This window comes from Caretta caretta, chromosome 15, assembly GCF_965140235.1.
Source record: "Caretta caretta isolate rCarCar2 chromosome 15, rCarCar1.hap1, whole genome shotgun sequence".
NCBI lineage: Eukaryota > Metazoa > Chordata > Testudines > Cheloniidae > Caretta > Caretta caretta.
The window spans coordinates 7,981,922-7,997,072 of NC_134220.1; the positions used below are offsets into that span (position 1 = coordinate 7,981,922).

At 40.4% G+C, this 15,151-nt stretch overlaps 1 protein-coding gene across 2 annotated transcripts in view; it reads right to left on the reverse strand.

Moving 5' to 3' along the window:
• The window catches only part of MED13L (mediator complex subunit 13L), a 452,622-nt gene that overhangs the window by 84,016 nt on the left and 353,455 nt on the right, over positions 1–15,151 (reverse strand). For both annotated transcript variants that reach the window (XM_048821992.2, XM_048821995.2), the window contains 6 exons: positions 12,784–12,888; positions 8,697–9,425; positions 6,906–7,128; positions 5,138–5,243; positions 4,539–4,663; positions 1,110–1,209 (listed from right to left, as the gene is read on the reverse strand). In XM_048821992.2, the coding sequence (XP_048677949.1) occupies positions 1,110–1,209; positions 4,539–4,663; positions 5,138–5,243; positions 6,906–7,128; positions 8,697–9,425; positions 12,784–12,888 (1,388 nt within the window). The remainder of the gene's footprint in view (positions 1–1,109; positions 1,210–4,538; positions 4,664–5,137; positions 5,244–6,905; positions 7,129–8,696; positions 9,426–12,783; positions 12,889–15,151) is intronic.

Consider the following 15,151-nt stretch of genomic DNA (forward strand, 5'->3'; position numbering starts at 1 on the left):
ATATTTTAGAAAGCTATGGATCTACTAAAGCTGTCAAAATCCAATCTCTGTATACTTCATACTTCTACATTTGAGTAAATCAGCATTGCTTTTATGGGTCCATAAAACTCTCTGACTCATCCCTCTGACACTGTGGTTTTTCCCCTCAATTTGTTCTCATTACTAGCTGAAGTTAATGAGAAGGCATTAAAGAATGATTTGCAATGGAATTTGATTTCTCTTAAAGTAGCCACACACTCACTCACTCACATTTTTTTTCTCTTTTAAGACAAGTAATTTGTAGTTCACAGTCTGGTTTGTTAGCTTCACACAAAAATTATTCCGTCCCACTCCATGCACACATACACAAAAGAATAATTCAAAAGGGGTGCTATTTACGTGAATGAAGCACAAAAACATCGTTAGACCTCACAGCAGTGAAAACTACAATTTCCTGTAGTTGCTGGCACAATCCTTATGAAAAAGCTATTCTGATTTTAATGTTCATATTACATTTTCAGTATACCAAGTGCCAATAGTTAATTCCTCCCATTGATTTCACATGTAATATCGAGCTCTAAATAAACAGTATAAAGATATACTGGCCTGAGCTGCACAAGCAGCATTTCCCCTAATCTAAATGTCTATTGAAGACCAGCCTAAAGAAGATCTCTGTGTAAGCCTGAAAGCTTGTCTCTTTTGCCAACAAGCATTGGTCCACTAAAAGATATCACCTTACCTCTCTAATATTTTGGGATTAATATGGCTATCACAACACTGCAGACATATAAATATATATGAATGATTTGATAACAGTGCAGCTACTAACTGAGTGTAAATATTAATTGACAATATTGGGATGACTTCTAAAGGAAGATACATAACTTCCTTTAATCCTCACAACAAAGGCAGAAATATCAAATAAATGACATCTCAGAGCTCTGTAGACCAATTTTAGAAATACTTTTCACAAAGATTTTCTTATGGGGCAATTCACTGCCCTGGTTTAATATTAGCCTCTAGTACTTATAGAAGAACTGGAACGTATTTGGTCTTAACCCTGAAACCAATATTACAAACTTCTTATAGAAATACTTCAGCTCTGAACAAAGCTGCTGTCACTTTCTTACTTGGTGGATAAGGTACTGCTGTTCTTCCATCCTTCCCCAGAGGGCGTTCCTCAGCTCCTGCTGGAGGCATTTTTGATGACCGCAGAGCTGGTGATACAGCCTAAACACAGGTATTTACATGATATATTACAATCAGAATAAAAAACATTAAAATTATTGAGTTATTTTAAACATTCAGAAAATCACCTAGTCTTAATAAGGCTTTTAGTTAAGAGCTTTTCATTGTGTTTTTTTAAACTAATTATTTTTTTCTGCAATTTGACTTTATTTAACCCTTTCTTTCAACTTTAGTAGATAGATTCTAGGTGCCTTTAAATTATACTGAATATACTCGATCATAAGCCAGTTCGTTGATGACCCATTCATAAGCCAACCCTATAATTCAGGGTTCAGCAAACTTTGGCTCCAGGGCCATCAGGATAAGCCACTGGCAGGCCAAGATGGTTTGTTTACCTTGAGCGTCTGCAGGCACGGAGGTAAACCTAAGTAAACAAAGTGTCCTGGCGTGCAGCTGTTTACCTTGACGGGCCAGGACAGCAACTGGTGGGGAAATTTTTTGCGGGGGAGAAGCTGGGGGTCAGAGGAATAACCCCTGTGACCACCCCCCACATGATCCCACCCCTAGCCCGGGACCCCCACAGTCTCCCCATCCCATCCCTTCCCACCTTATCTGGGGAGGGCCAGGGGAGGATGTCTCTGGCCTGGCCAGAGCTGCTCCGGCAGGCTGGGCAGCGCGGCTGCAGCCTGCTCCGGCAGGCCAGACCGGGCGGCGCGGCCGCAGCGTGCTCTAGTGGGCAGGGCCGGGCGGCGCGGTCGCAGCATGCTCTGGTGGGCGGGCCTGGGCGGCACGGCTGCAGCCTGCCAGCTGTGGAGCTACAGCTGCTTCAGAGGCTGGGGGGAGAGCAGTATGCCAGAAGCCGAGAGACTCTGGCCCCACCTCTTCCCTTCTGGCTCTGCTGCCTCTCCTTGCTCCCTCTACTGTGGGGGGGGGGGGGGGGGCGCTGTGTCCCACCTCTCCCTCTCTATACCCATTCATAAGCTGACCCCCTTCTATGATGCTTCCCTTTTTTACTAAAAAAATTTGGCTTATGAACAAGTATATACGGTACTAAAAATACCAGGACTTTGGAGCGGAGCACGGAGCAGCTCCGGAGCAGTGGAGCTGTAGGTTTTTGCCTGGAGCTGGAGTGGAGCCAGAGCACAGCTCCAAAGCCCTGAAAAATACAATCATACACTCAACTTGAAATTAACAATGCTTTTCTATTTGTGTCCATATTTGGATTACTATAAGGGAAAATAAAAGCACTGGGAATGAAGTCCTCTATTTATCTTGTGCTGTCTCTGTTGCAGCAGAGCACAGAACACTATGCATTCGACAGTGGCACATATAGGACACTGCTCAACATATAGCAATATTAAGGCAGGCAAAATGTTACATCAACATCACCCAACAGTGTAACTTTAAGGAAGATGGCATAAATATTGGTTTACGTTTGGCAGCACAGCCTTCTATAATTGATTTGCTTAGGAGCTACTGTAGCTGAAGTGTAGTGGGTGTCAGCCCAGTAATTCTGTAACACAAATGTGAAATAAATGCAACTCAGCACTCATTAAAGTTAACTTCACTTAGCAACCGCCGGCAGAAACATGGCAGGCAGCAACCAAAATAAATGTAAAGGACCCATTCTCTAGCTTTTCATATCCAACTAGGCCTGAAACAAAGCTTTAAATATTTGAGGAAGCAGATGCTTTAACTTCAAAAGTTTGCATGGCTTTTGAAGACTGCTGCTATTTTATCTCTGCACAGCACACACTTGCATCTCTGTAAGCAATGCTTCTGAAAATGCCAACGTGACATGGCAGAACAGGCGTGCCAACAACCAGGAAAGAGAGCAATCATTTTTATCTGCATTCTCAACTATGTCCTTTATGGGTGAAGTAAAGGAGTGAAATGAGAAAAGGAGGTGGCAAATAATTTGTGCTATTTGAAAAGACTTTCAGAAAGGGGGCATGGGCTTTTTAAACTACCTCATCTATCTCCAGTCACTTCAGGATCAGCTTCTGTGTCATTGTAACTGAATTTGATTAAGCTTTAAAGCAGCAATTGGTGTTTATTCTAAGCTTTGCCTTTTTTTGGAACCTTGACTTTCATAGAATCATAGAATATCAGGGTTGGAAGGGACCTCAAGAGGTCATCTAGTCCAAACCCCTGCTCAAAGCAGGATCAATCCCCAATTTTTGCCCCAAATCCCCCCTCAAGGATTGAACTCACAACCCTGGGTTTCGCAGGCCAATGTTCAAACCACCGAGCTATTCCCTCCCCCAAGTAATTGGTAGAGGGCTGCACTTTCTTTTATCTTTTATAGCAATATAATGTACATGGTGAACTTATTCTTCTTATAACCACTTCACTTTTGCACAAAGAATGGAAAAAGTCTTGTTTCGGGGAACTACTGAAATATATTGTGATTTATTGTATTTTCTCCTTTGGGTTGCTTCTCAAACATGAGAGAGGACTAGATTCTCAGCTGATATTTACAAAGGAAACCAAGATCTCCCTTAAAACTCACGAACACAAACCTTTAATGCAAAGCTAAAGAGTCTCCTAAACTAGATATACTCAGTCCAACTACTTGCATAATTACAGGGTTCAGAGTAGCAGCCGTGTTAGTCTGTATCCGCAAATCCCCCCCCCCCCCCCCGCCATGCATCCGATGAAGTGAGTTGTAGCTCACGAAAGCTTATGCTCAAATAAATTTGTTAGTCTCTAAGGTGCCACAAGTCCTCCTTTTCTTTTTTCAGTCCAACTAGAGTATGTTGCTTGAGAAGATTTTTGGTAATCTGTCTCTGTAATGACTGTAACTGACAGATTACAAAAAAAATGTTCTCAGGCAAAATACTGAATTTGTGTTGCAGCAGAATTTCAGTGTGCTTTAGAGACAGTACATGATGCCATTGTGGGCAGCCACAAATCATGACAAATACTGTTGAGGAATGCAAAATGACTCAACTTCCTGGAGGTCTTTGTGACTTGAACATCATTGATAAGAATGCTGTGGCTTGGCTTGACCAGATTGCATACACCAAATAATAATAATACTGTGACTGACAGTGGCCTTTCCCCCCAACAGCACATGGACATCATCTGTGATTCTGCCACTTTGACAATATTTGCTGTACTGCTATCTGTGTGATCCTCCCATATATCCCAGAATTTCACGCACTGACTTTTCCCCTCCCCAGTGGAGATCCTTGAACAGCTTCTCCAGTTGCTCTCAACTCTACCTGGTCATAAATGTAGATCTGTCTACCTGACATCTCTCTCATTCCCATGTAATGATTGCTCCCTCCCCAGCTTCCAAAAGCATCATTCCTTGGTTGCTGGAGTCCTGTCTAGAAGCTACTCAGTGTAACTCTGCACAGACTTACGCCAAGCTCATCTTCATCAGAATTATCAAAGATATTATCTAAATCATGAAGTGATGGAGCCAGATCTGTCACCTGTGTGAGGCTGCTAGAGCCAACTCGGCCTGCAGCACAATCCTGCCGGGTATCTGTGGAAAACAATGGAAATAAAGGCTTAAGAAATAGGAGAGAGCACGTGAAAGACATAAAACCACGGTCTTTGTCATCACTCATCATTTCAAAAACAGGCAAGAATCACTACAAACCGTTCTCATGTTTTGAAATGTACCTCAGAAATAACCTTCTAGTGTTTCAACTAAAATTTCAGGTCAAATGCTGAAGCTCAACCATAAAATAATAAAATTAGATGCTAATCAACTTTATTAAATTCCAAAATGTTTGGTGTTACTGTAAAATAAACAGAAAAAACCCCAAACTAAATATGAAATTATATTAACTCTTGAACTGGTTTTTATTCTTTTGTTTGTTTCATAATAGATAGCCAGGTATATTTTTCATGTTACATGAAAACTTTCAGAATATAATTCTGATCTGAGATTTAATCTGTTAGGTAAAAAGAAGCTTTTCTTTTCAACAGAGTGATCATACAAGCTTGTACTCACCAGCTTTAGGAGCAGAACTGAAAATAGACATGGCATCTTTCCCATCAGGCACCGGTGTAGAATGACCTGTTGTGGGGATCTCCTTGGTACCTATTCCATCTTCTGACTATACATAAAGAATTCAATCACAGAGAAAATTTTATCATTTAAATGTAAAAAGAGTGGGGAAACACAGGCGAAAGTAAAAATTAGAAAGAATGAATGAAATGTGAGACTTTCCAGTCCACTGCTGCTTTCTATTTTTATCAATAGCCAAGCAGCAACAAACTCCAGCAAAATGCTTTAAAGCAAGCTCAACACTGCCCTGATTCATACCTAACACAAGCTAGTTAAACTGCTCAGCTGCTAATTACCGTTTAATTTACTTTCATACATTAATTCAGACCCCTACCACTTACAATGAACTTCAAAAAACGTCAACATGATATTATTAAATTTTACTTTTTGCAAAACTTGTTTTGTTCAGTTTGGCAGAGAGATGTTCTCTGAAATTTAAAGCTGTGCTCCCAAAAGACCTTATCAGATTTATAAAAATTTCTCACAGACATCCTGTACAAACAAACACTTTTGAGGTCTTTTGTCCATATCTGAGCTTGTTAACTAACAAGATATATCTCCTTCTCTGGAAACTTTCGTACAATTCCTGACTTTGATTACAAGGTAAAAGGTGCTTGTTGGTCTCATCTTAGTGCCAATGGCCAACTGGCCAAATCACAAACCCACTGCATAATTTGGCATGGGTGGTCCACGAATTGGAACAACAGGCATGCTATAAGCCATGACTGAAGGGCATGAGAGGTAAAAGAGAAAGCTTGCCCCAGAACTGTCTTTTATATTCCCAACCTTACTTAGTGCTATCAGGACTTCACCTTGACGAGCTCAAAAAATCTTTAAAGGGAGAAAGAGAGAACACGGACATTCATAATTTATCTTACATATCAAGAACAACATGAAATGATATTCCATCATTTACAAAGGCTCCCATCTACATACATCAGTTTATCTGAGTAGCCAAAATAGATAAGCAGACTGCTTAATTTGCTGAGAACATATGCCTCCCAATGAACTGCAGTGGAGGAATTATCTAGAGAGACAAATAACTGAAGTGAACTGCCAGACACTGAGATAGCACTACAGGGAGTGAGATAGCACTGGGAAGGAGAAATATCCTAAAGGTCTAAAAGCAGATGGCCTAGAATGGTGATCAAACGGATCTCTCTTATGTGGAGGGAAGGGTGCGAGGAGATGTCAAAACCAACACAGCATTGATGTTACTAAGCCATGCAGTAGAAGACTGAATGAGTCATACTCAAGGCAAGAAAGATGAATTCAGGATAGAGAGATATGCTCTGCTGTGAGCTGAATATGTTGATTGTTGCAGATGAGAACCTAAAAAAATTGCAGCCAATTCCTTCTTCTCTATACACTGGAACCTCAGAAATATAACATAATGAAAGATTTTATTCCTTAGTTTGACTCTGGGTTCTGGTGATGGCCAAAACGAAGGTATGTAAGTATGAAACATATCTTTGTAGTTTAAATGCAATCTAAGGGGTTAAGCCAGCAACCACTAACTCGGACATGTCACACTGACACAATATTTTTCTCTGTGAATAGGTAGGTATGAACTGAATTTGTGCTCAAAGATATATCCTGTTAGTGCACTCTTTGGGGAAGACATTGTGTCTTATGTTTGTACAGCACGGAGGGTGCTATTAGAATATAATAAATGCAATAACAACATCATGTCCCTGATCTGATATGGTACCTTATTCTTTTTCAGAGGATCTTTCTCAGTCCCCAGTTTGCATTTTTTATTGCCAGTGAAACTGTATTTTATGTCACCATCTTCAAAAGTATAAGGATCACTAACATCTCCCAGGCCTTCTCCAGGCTGCTGTATTAGAGGCAAGGCATCAAGATAGTTCAGTGTCTGCACTGGTTTGTTGTCTTCCAAAATTTTAAACCGCTTGTTGGGTTGTGCTAAGAGTCTGTGGGAGGGGAAAAAAAGCCATTATAAAAACAAATATTCCATACAAGGCAAAAATAACAACACTGCAGATTCATAGATTTTTCTCTAACAAGTCCAGTCAGTACTACGCCTCTCTCTGTCGGGCTGAAATTCATTTTTTTTTTGTCCATTGGAGCATGTATTTCCTTCTGCTAATGTTAAACAGCTGCTCACTGTATTGTCAACTTCCATGTTGGGCCAATGAAAGAGAATGAATCTTTTAGGTAGAAAATAGATAAATCAAAATTCCCTGAAGCACCTGTAACATTTCAGACTGTCATATCATTTGTAGTAATGACTACTAGAGTTAAGTTTGAAGTAACATTAAAACTCCCCGATAATTATATTTTATATAAACTTAACACTTGAATTATCCTTCTGGGCTACCACTTACCACTTACTCAAAGCCAAAATGTGTTGTTTTGTTTTATTTTAAGTTTGTGCAAATTCCATTTAGACTTAGGCTACATAAGTGGGGGAAAAGACACTTTTCCCATTTAAAAAAAAAGTCAACTTTTGTTGAAGACAAAACTACATATACATCACATATTCTTCACTGAGAAAGTAATTTGTTAAATTTACCTTTTTTAAAGTAATAAATCTAAGCGATTACATATTTTCTCTTATGCATATATGGGAAAAAAATCTGTTAGTGTTTTAGGTCTTGTTGCTATACACATTAAAATCAATGGTAATGCTCCCATTGACTTCAGTGATGCAAGATCAAGTACTTAGTGACAACTGATTTCATTACTAAAGTGTTGTACAGTGACTAGATTTTATGAATATAGTATATGGAGTAGTGAGGTTTTATAACTTACAGAGCTAGACAAGCCACAATTTCCCCAGTGCCACAAACAGGGGTTTTCTTTCTTTTTCTTGTTAAAGCCCAACAAGCATGCAACTTTATGGTTGCAATCTTGAACAGCTACAATAAAACCCTCCACTAAATACAAGAAGTCTTTAAACCACGATTTGAGGACTTCAATAGCTCAGACATAGGTTTTCACAGGAGAGGGTGGGTGAGATTCTGTGGCCTGCGTTGTGCAGGAGGTCGGACTAGATGATCATAATGGTCCCTTCTGACCTTAGTATCTATGAAAGAGGTAAGAGGTAATCTTAATTCTGCCACAGTTGCATTAATGTAGGTTTTAAAATCTATTATGTCTCTTACATTGCCCAACACAAAAAACACAAATGACAAAGACAAAACATACCAAATTTCCACATTTCTATCTATATTTTTAATGGTAGTGCCAACTGAAGGAGTCACTGATGCTACATATTGATTTCTTATATTTATTGTGCAGGTTTAATGAACAATAAGTGAGGAATTGTCATTTAAAATGTCTGTTTATAGGTATTTTCCTACCATATAAAATCTTTGCCACATCTTTAGTCTCTTGACTAAATTTCTGCTATTGTTTACACCAATGCAATCCCAAAAGCTTTCATACCTAATGGAACTGCATTGCTGTAATTGAGTGTAGAATTTGGCTTTCTGATTGTAATTTGATAAAGACAGTGGTCACTCAAAATTGTATTTACCTTTTCAGTGCAGTGCTGTCTGAATTTACCTCCATCTTGGCATCATATCTGTCATACCGGAGCTCTGGCGGCTTGAACTCTGGATCATCACTTGCTGGGAGAACATAGCTCTGCCACTTATCTGATGACTCATTGTTTTGAATGATCCCACAATATAAAGCTGTCTCACTGACCTCTGCCATCAACGGCAGCCTCTGTCCAACAAGAACTGTCCTATCATCTAGACTGGGCAATGGTTGGAGTTCTAACCCATTACCATAAAGTGCTGGGTTCACAGCAACTGATGGTGGGTCCAAATGTTCTGCTTCCTGACCTCTTGGCTGGGGGCTAAGTGTGGGAGGCAGAGGGGAGGTGGGGGAATGGGGTGAATCCATGGGATTCAGATTAATTTGTTTGCTTGGGTTTCTGGAGGGTATGGATAGCTGCTTCTCATATTTCCTGGAGTTAGAGACTTCCAAAGAGGGCTCCATCCCTACCAACCCCAACTTCTGCCCTGATGTGTCCTGTTCCATGCATAGCTCTTCAGTGACAGAGGGCCGATGGTGAAATGGCATCATAGGCCTTTTTTGCAGTTTCTCTCCTTTTTCCTGTCTTTCTGTTGTTTTGTGCTTAGAAGAGGCAGGTGGTGGCAAGGAAGAAGAGGATGATGATCCGACACTGAACCCTGGCTGTGATATCGTTGTGGGACGGCTGGGGCCAATAGCACAGCGCTGTTTGAAAAGCTTGTGCCTGTAACAGGAGTTAGAAACAAGTCATCATGTGAACTGTGAGGATACATGATCTGATGGTTAGAACAAAAGCACAGAGCCAAGAAATATTAATTCTATTCCTGCCTCTGTTGCAAACTGTAAAGTGATCTTGGAAGGGTTACTTAGCCTCTCTCTGCTTCAGTGTCCCTGTCTGCAAAATGGGGATAATGACATCTTTCTCACACATGCAGTATTCTAGGAGAAAGAATTAACATTTGTTTGACGTTCTCAGGTGGAAGACAAGATAGAAATACCAAGTATTATTGTCTTCACCACTGAAGAGCTGCTTTTCTTCACAACAATACTGAAGCACGACTACTCTCCCTGTACATTCTGGAGCATGTGTCGGGAATGATACCATATTGTGTGTTTTAGCTGTGCTCACAGATGCAATGCACAGCAGGCTGCTTTCATGCCATTTTTCCTCCAGACTGGGAGAGGGAGCAGGCACTCATGCCAAATAAGAGGTGTTTGTGCCATACTCATCAATTGCTGAATATTTTACACAGTCCAAAACCTCCCCCCCCGCAACTATGAATTTTTGTATTGATAGTGGCTTTAAACTCTAAGACATCTTGTGCTACAGCAATCCAATATCTTTTAACATTGGAAGCACAGGAAAGAAATTCAATATCCTAGATGTTGCAGCCATTAAATGGTGTTTTCATTGTCTCTGAGACAGTCTGTGAAGACCTTGTGATAGCTTCCTCTGCATTACATGATAACCTTTCTGATAACATAGTTACATGGCTGGTAGGTAGTACACTGGGTTAATGCACTGTACACTTTGGTTAAAGGAGATTCAAATCAAATTTAAAATAAAGGCTGGAGGGGCTGAAGATTTCTGGCTGGCACTAGTACATATTTCATTACAAAATTATTATAAACATTTGGTACAATTGACTATCTCACCTTAGAAGAAGTTCAGGGCTGGGGCATTACAAACATTGAAAATTAGGAGGGAAATGCACTGAATTAGTTGTGCATGCAAAATTGCAGATTACTTGCCCACACTGCATGTGGATCTAGTTTGTACTATGAGCTGACAGCTTTCATGGGAACTAAAGTTCAGGAAATTCATCCAAAAATGTAAATATCTCTGTAGATATTATATTTCATAAAAGATTAAAAGACAACGAAAGATTATAAACAAACTGCAAAAAAAAAATCCTGATTGAGATAAGAGGGCACAAGTATTCTCCATTACTGGAAGAGTGCTAGTAGGCAATGAAGTACAAATCATATTGCACAGAGATTACACAACTGTCATTTACAGACCAGAAAACTTGGAGTAGCAACATTTCAAAATGTTTGTTATCATAGAGACAAAACAAACCAACTACAACTAACTCAAACAGGCAACCTTACTGACAGGTCAACTTTACTCATGTCAGGTTTCAGAGGAACAGCCGTGTTAGTCTGTATTCGCAAAAAGAAAAGGAGTACTTGTGGCACCTTAGAGACTAACCAATTTATTTGAGCATGAGCTTTCGTGAGCTACAGCTCACTTCATCAGATGCATACCGTGGAAACTGCAGCAGACTTTATATATACACAGAGAATATGAAACAATACCTCCTCCCACCCCACTGTCCTGCTGGTAATAGCTTATCTAAAGTGATCAACAGGTGGGCCATTTCCAGCACAAATCCAGCAGGACAGTGGGGTGGGAGGAGGTATTGTTTCATATTCTCTGTGTATATATAAAGTCTGCTGCAGTTTCCACGGTATGCATCTGATGAAGTGAGCTGTAGCTCACGAAAGCTCATGCTCAAATAAATTGGTTAGTCTCTAAGGTGCCACAAGTACTCCTTTTCTTTTTACTCATGTCTACACTTATAAAAGGGATGTTCTTACATTTTTGCTCCTTACAATGGAGTCTTTATACGTAGGTCTTTCCTTTTTGTTTCTAAAGGTTTACCACCATGATCCTCTACCATTCCCAAGATTACAGACTGTGAAGCTAACTTTTAATAAGTAATGAACCTATCCTGGTTATGTGCCTATGTTCCTACTGAAACACAGAACTCCTCACACTCAGTGTGCTACTACCATGTAACAGCCAGATTATTCTATTTGTACTTTCCACACTTTCTCTCCAAACTATATAAACTTGTGCAAAAATTTCCTGCCACAATGCTTCCAGGTGCTCTGAATTCCTGAGCTAATCACTTCATTGATTTCATAAGCAGCACTAGTAAATTTAAACAGATTATTTTGCTTATGATAACCCTATCGCTCAAAAACGTGGTGGACTATGGCATTCCACCTCAAAAGCTAAGAGACAGCATTGCATAGCACACTTTCCATGACGATGGAAACAACTCCACTAAATCTTAAAAGCAGTAACTTGGAAGAAAGAAAATCTGAAGATAAGTTAGGTGTCTAAATTCATATATGCTCTTTCCTCTCTCCTCCACATTTTTCAATGCTGCAAAATGGAGGAGTCAATGATGTTCTACCTGAAAGTTACAGGATTGCCAGTGTTAGATCTTGCTCTCTTTAATTTAACACAGAATAGTTTTAAAAGACTGTGGGCATATGTAGGAGCCATCTCATATGCATTTTTGAATGAAGACTTTATGCAGACCGTATGGAACTCTGCAAAAGTCCCTGTGTGTCCTCGCCCATTCTATTGGAAGCACTGCTCTAGTCATGTTCTGAGATGCATGGAATTTTTTAAACTTTAGACCTGCTGATTTTCACTTGATTCAAACTAAATCGCTTCCAAACAAAATCCTGAAATATATTTTGCTTGATGCGCTTTTTTCCATCACATTTTACTTTAATTAAACTATACTAGTTATGTCAAGATTTAAAACAGATTTGCTAAGTACGGTTTTGTAATCACTTCTATTATATCATCTATTTTTAAATTCTGAAAAACAGCTAGACAGTAGAAGAAAAGACACTAAATACTGTACATCTGAGCAACCAATTAATAATTTCTTAGATTTTTAATATTTAAATATAATAGTTTGCACAGGAAAAAAGCTCCAGAAAATAAGACAAACCCTGATTTTAAAAACATCAACTGAATTTATTAAAGAGATACAGCTGAGTTAGAATAAAACAGCTCAGGTACCGTACAGTGGTGACAAGAGTAAATTACATTCCTGTCACTTCCCTACAAATCATTAGAAGATAGCAGGCCAGATCCTCAGCTGGTGTAAATTGATGCAACGAGAGTGATTTCCACCAGCTGACGATCTTGCCTTTTATTTTCTATAAAGCATGCCTGCTTGTTGTGTAGTGACTCTACATATAATTTTATATTGTGCATGAACTTTGCAGGCCTCATTCAACCTGACACAATAATTCTTCTCTTTTCTACTTACCTGGAACAAGAACAACTGACTCTTTGGACCGGATCCACAAAATTCCAAGAAACAGTGTTGCTTGGGACTTCTTCCTCCAGATTTGAAGTAGTAATCTGACTCCTCCTAATGGGAATAAAAATAAATATTATGGAAATTATCACCTCATACATAATGTCATTTTATTAATAAACTGTAGATCTTGTTGACATTTGTATATTTCTCAAACAAATGTGTAGAAAGAATAGTAAATATGGCAGGCAACCAGCTTGGCTTAACAGTGAAATCCTTGCTGACCTTAAACACAAAAAAGAAGCTTACAAGAAGTGGAAGATTGGACAAATGACCAGGGAAGAGTATAAAAATATTGCTCGGGCATGCAGGAGTGAAATCAGGAAGGCCAAATCACACCTGGAATTGCAGCAAGCAAGAGATGTTAAGAGTAACAAGAAGGGTTTCTTCAGGTATGTTAGCAACAAGAAGAAAGTCAAGGAAAGTGTGGGCCCCTTACTGAATGAGGGAGGCAACCTAGTGACAGAGGATGTGGAAAAAGCTAATGTACTCAATGCTTTTTTTGCCTCTGTCTTCACGAACAAGGTCAGCTCCCAGACTGCTGCACTGGGCAGCACAGCATTGGGAGGAGGTGACCAGCCCTCTGTGAAGAAAGAAGTGGTTCGGGACTATTTAGAAAAGCTGGACGAGCACAAGTCCATGGGGCCAGATGTGCTGCATCCGAGAGTGCTAAAGGAGTTGGTGGATGAGATTGCAGAGCCATTGGCCATTATCTTTGAAAAATCATGGTGATCGGGGGAGGTCCTGGACAACTGGAAAAAGGCTAATGTAGTGCTCATTTTTAAAAAAGGGAAGAAGGAGGATCCTGAGAACTACTGGCCAGTTAGCCTCACCTCAGTCCCTGGAAAAATCATGGAGCAGGTCCTCAAGGAATCAATTTTGAAGCACTTAGAGGAGAGGAAAGTGATCAGGAAAAGTCAGCATGGATTCACCAAGGGCAAGTCATGCCTCACTAATCTAATTACCTTCTATGACGAGATAACTGGCTCTGTGGATGAGGGGAAAGCGGTGGACGTGTTGTTCCTTGACTTTAGCAAAGCTTTTGACACCGTCTACCACAGTATTCTTGCCAATAAATTAAAGTAGTATGGGCTGGATGAAGGGACTATAAGGTGGATAGAAAGCTGGCCAGGTTGTCGGGGTCAACGGGTACTGACCAATGGCTCCTTGTACAGTTGGCAGCCATTATCAAGTGGAGTGCCCCAAGGGTCAGTCCTCGGGCCGGTTTTATTCAATATCTTCATAAATGATCTGGAGGATGGTGTGGATTGCACCCTCAGCAAGTTTGCAGAGGACACTAAACTGGGAGGAGAGGTAGATATGCTGGAGGGTAGGGATAGGATACAGAGGGCCCTAGACAAATTAGAGGACCGGGCCAAAAGAAATCTGATGAGGTTCAACAAGGACAAGTGCAGAGTCCTGCACTTAGGATGGAAGAATCCCATGCACCACTACAGACTAGGGACCGAATGGCTCGGCAGCAGTTCTGCAGAAAAGGACCTAGGGGTTACAGTGGATGAGAAGTTGGATATGAGTCAACAGTGTGCTCTTGTTGCCAAGAAGGCCAATGGCATTTTGGAATGTATACGTAGGGGCATTGCCAGCAGATCGAGGGACGTGATCGTTCCCCTCTATTCGACATTGGTGAGGCCTCATCTGGAGTACTGTGTCCAGTTTGGGGCCCCACACTACAAGAAGGATGTGGAAAAATTGGAAAATGTCCAGCGGAGGGCAACAAAAATGATTAGGGGACTGGAACACATGACTTATGAGGAGAGGCTGAGGGAACTAGGATTGTTTAGTCTGCGGAAGAGAAGAATGAGGGGGGATTTGATAGCTGCTTTCAACTACCTGAAAGGGGGTTCCAAAGAGGATGGCTCTAGACTGTTCTCAGTGGTAGCTGATGACAGAAGGAGTAATGGTCTCAAGTTGCAGTGGGGGAGGTTTAGGTTGAATATTAGGAAAAACTTTTTCACTAGGAGGGTGGTGAAACACTGGAATGCATTACCTACGGAGGTGGTGGAATCTCCTTCCTTAGAAGTCTTTAAGGTCAGGCTTGACAAAGCCCTGGCTGGTATGATTTAGTTGGGGATTGGTCCTGCTTTGAGCAGGGGGTTGGACTAGATAACCTCCTGAGGTCCCTTCCAACCCTGATATTCTATGATTCTATGAAATCTATGCCACGCCCTATGCCTTCACCTATGCCTCAGAATTTTGCATATAACAGTCTTTACCTCAGCCAAATATGAAAATTTATGCTTGATCCACAAAGGGGTATCACATAGCCTATATCTGGAGTTTGAGCAAAAAAAATCAA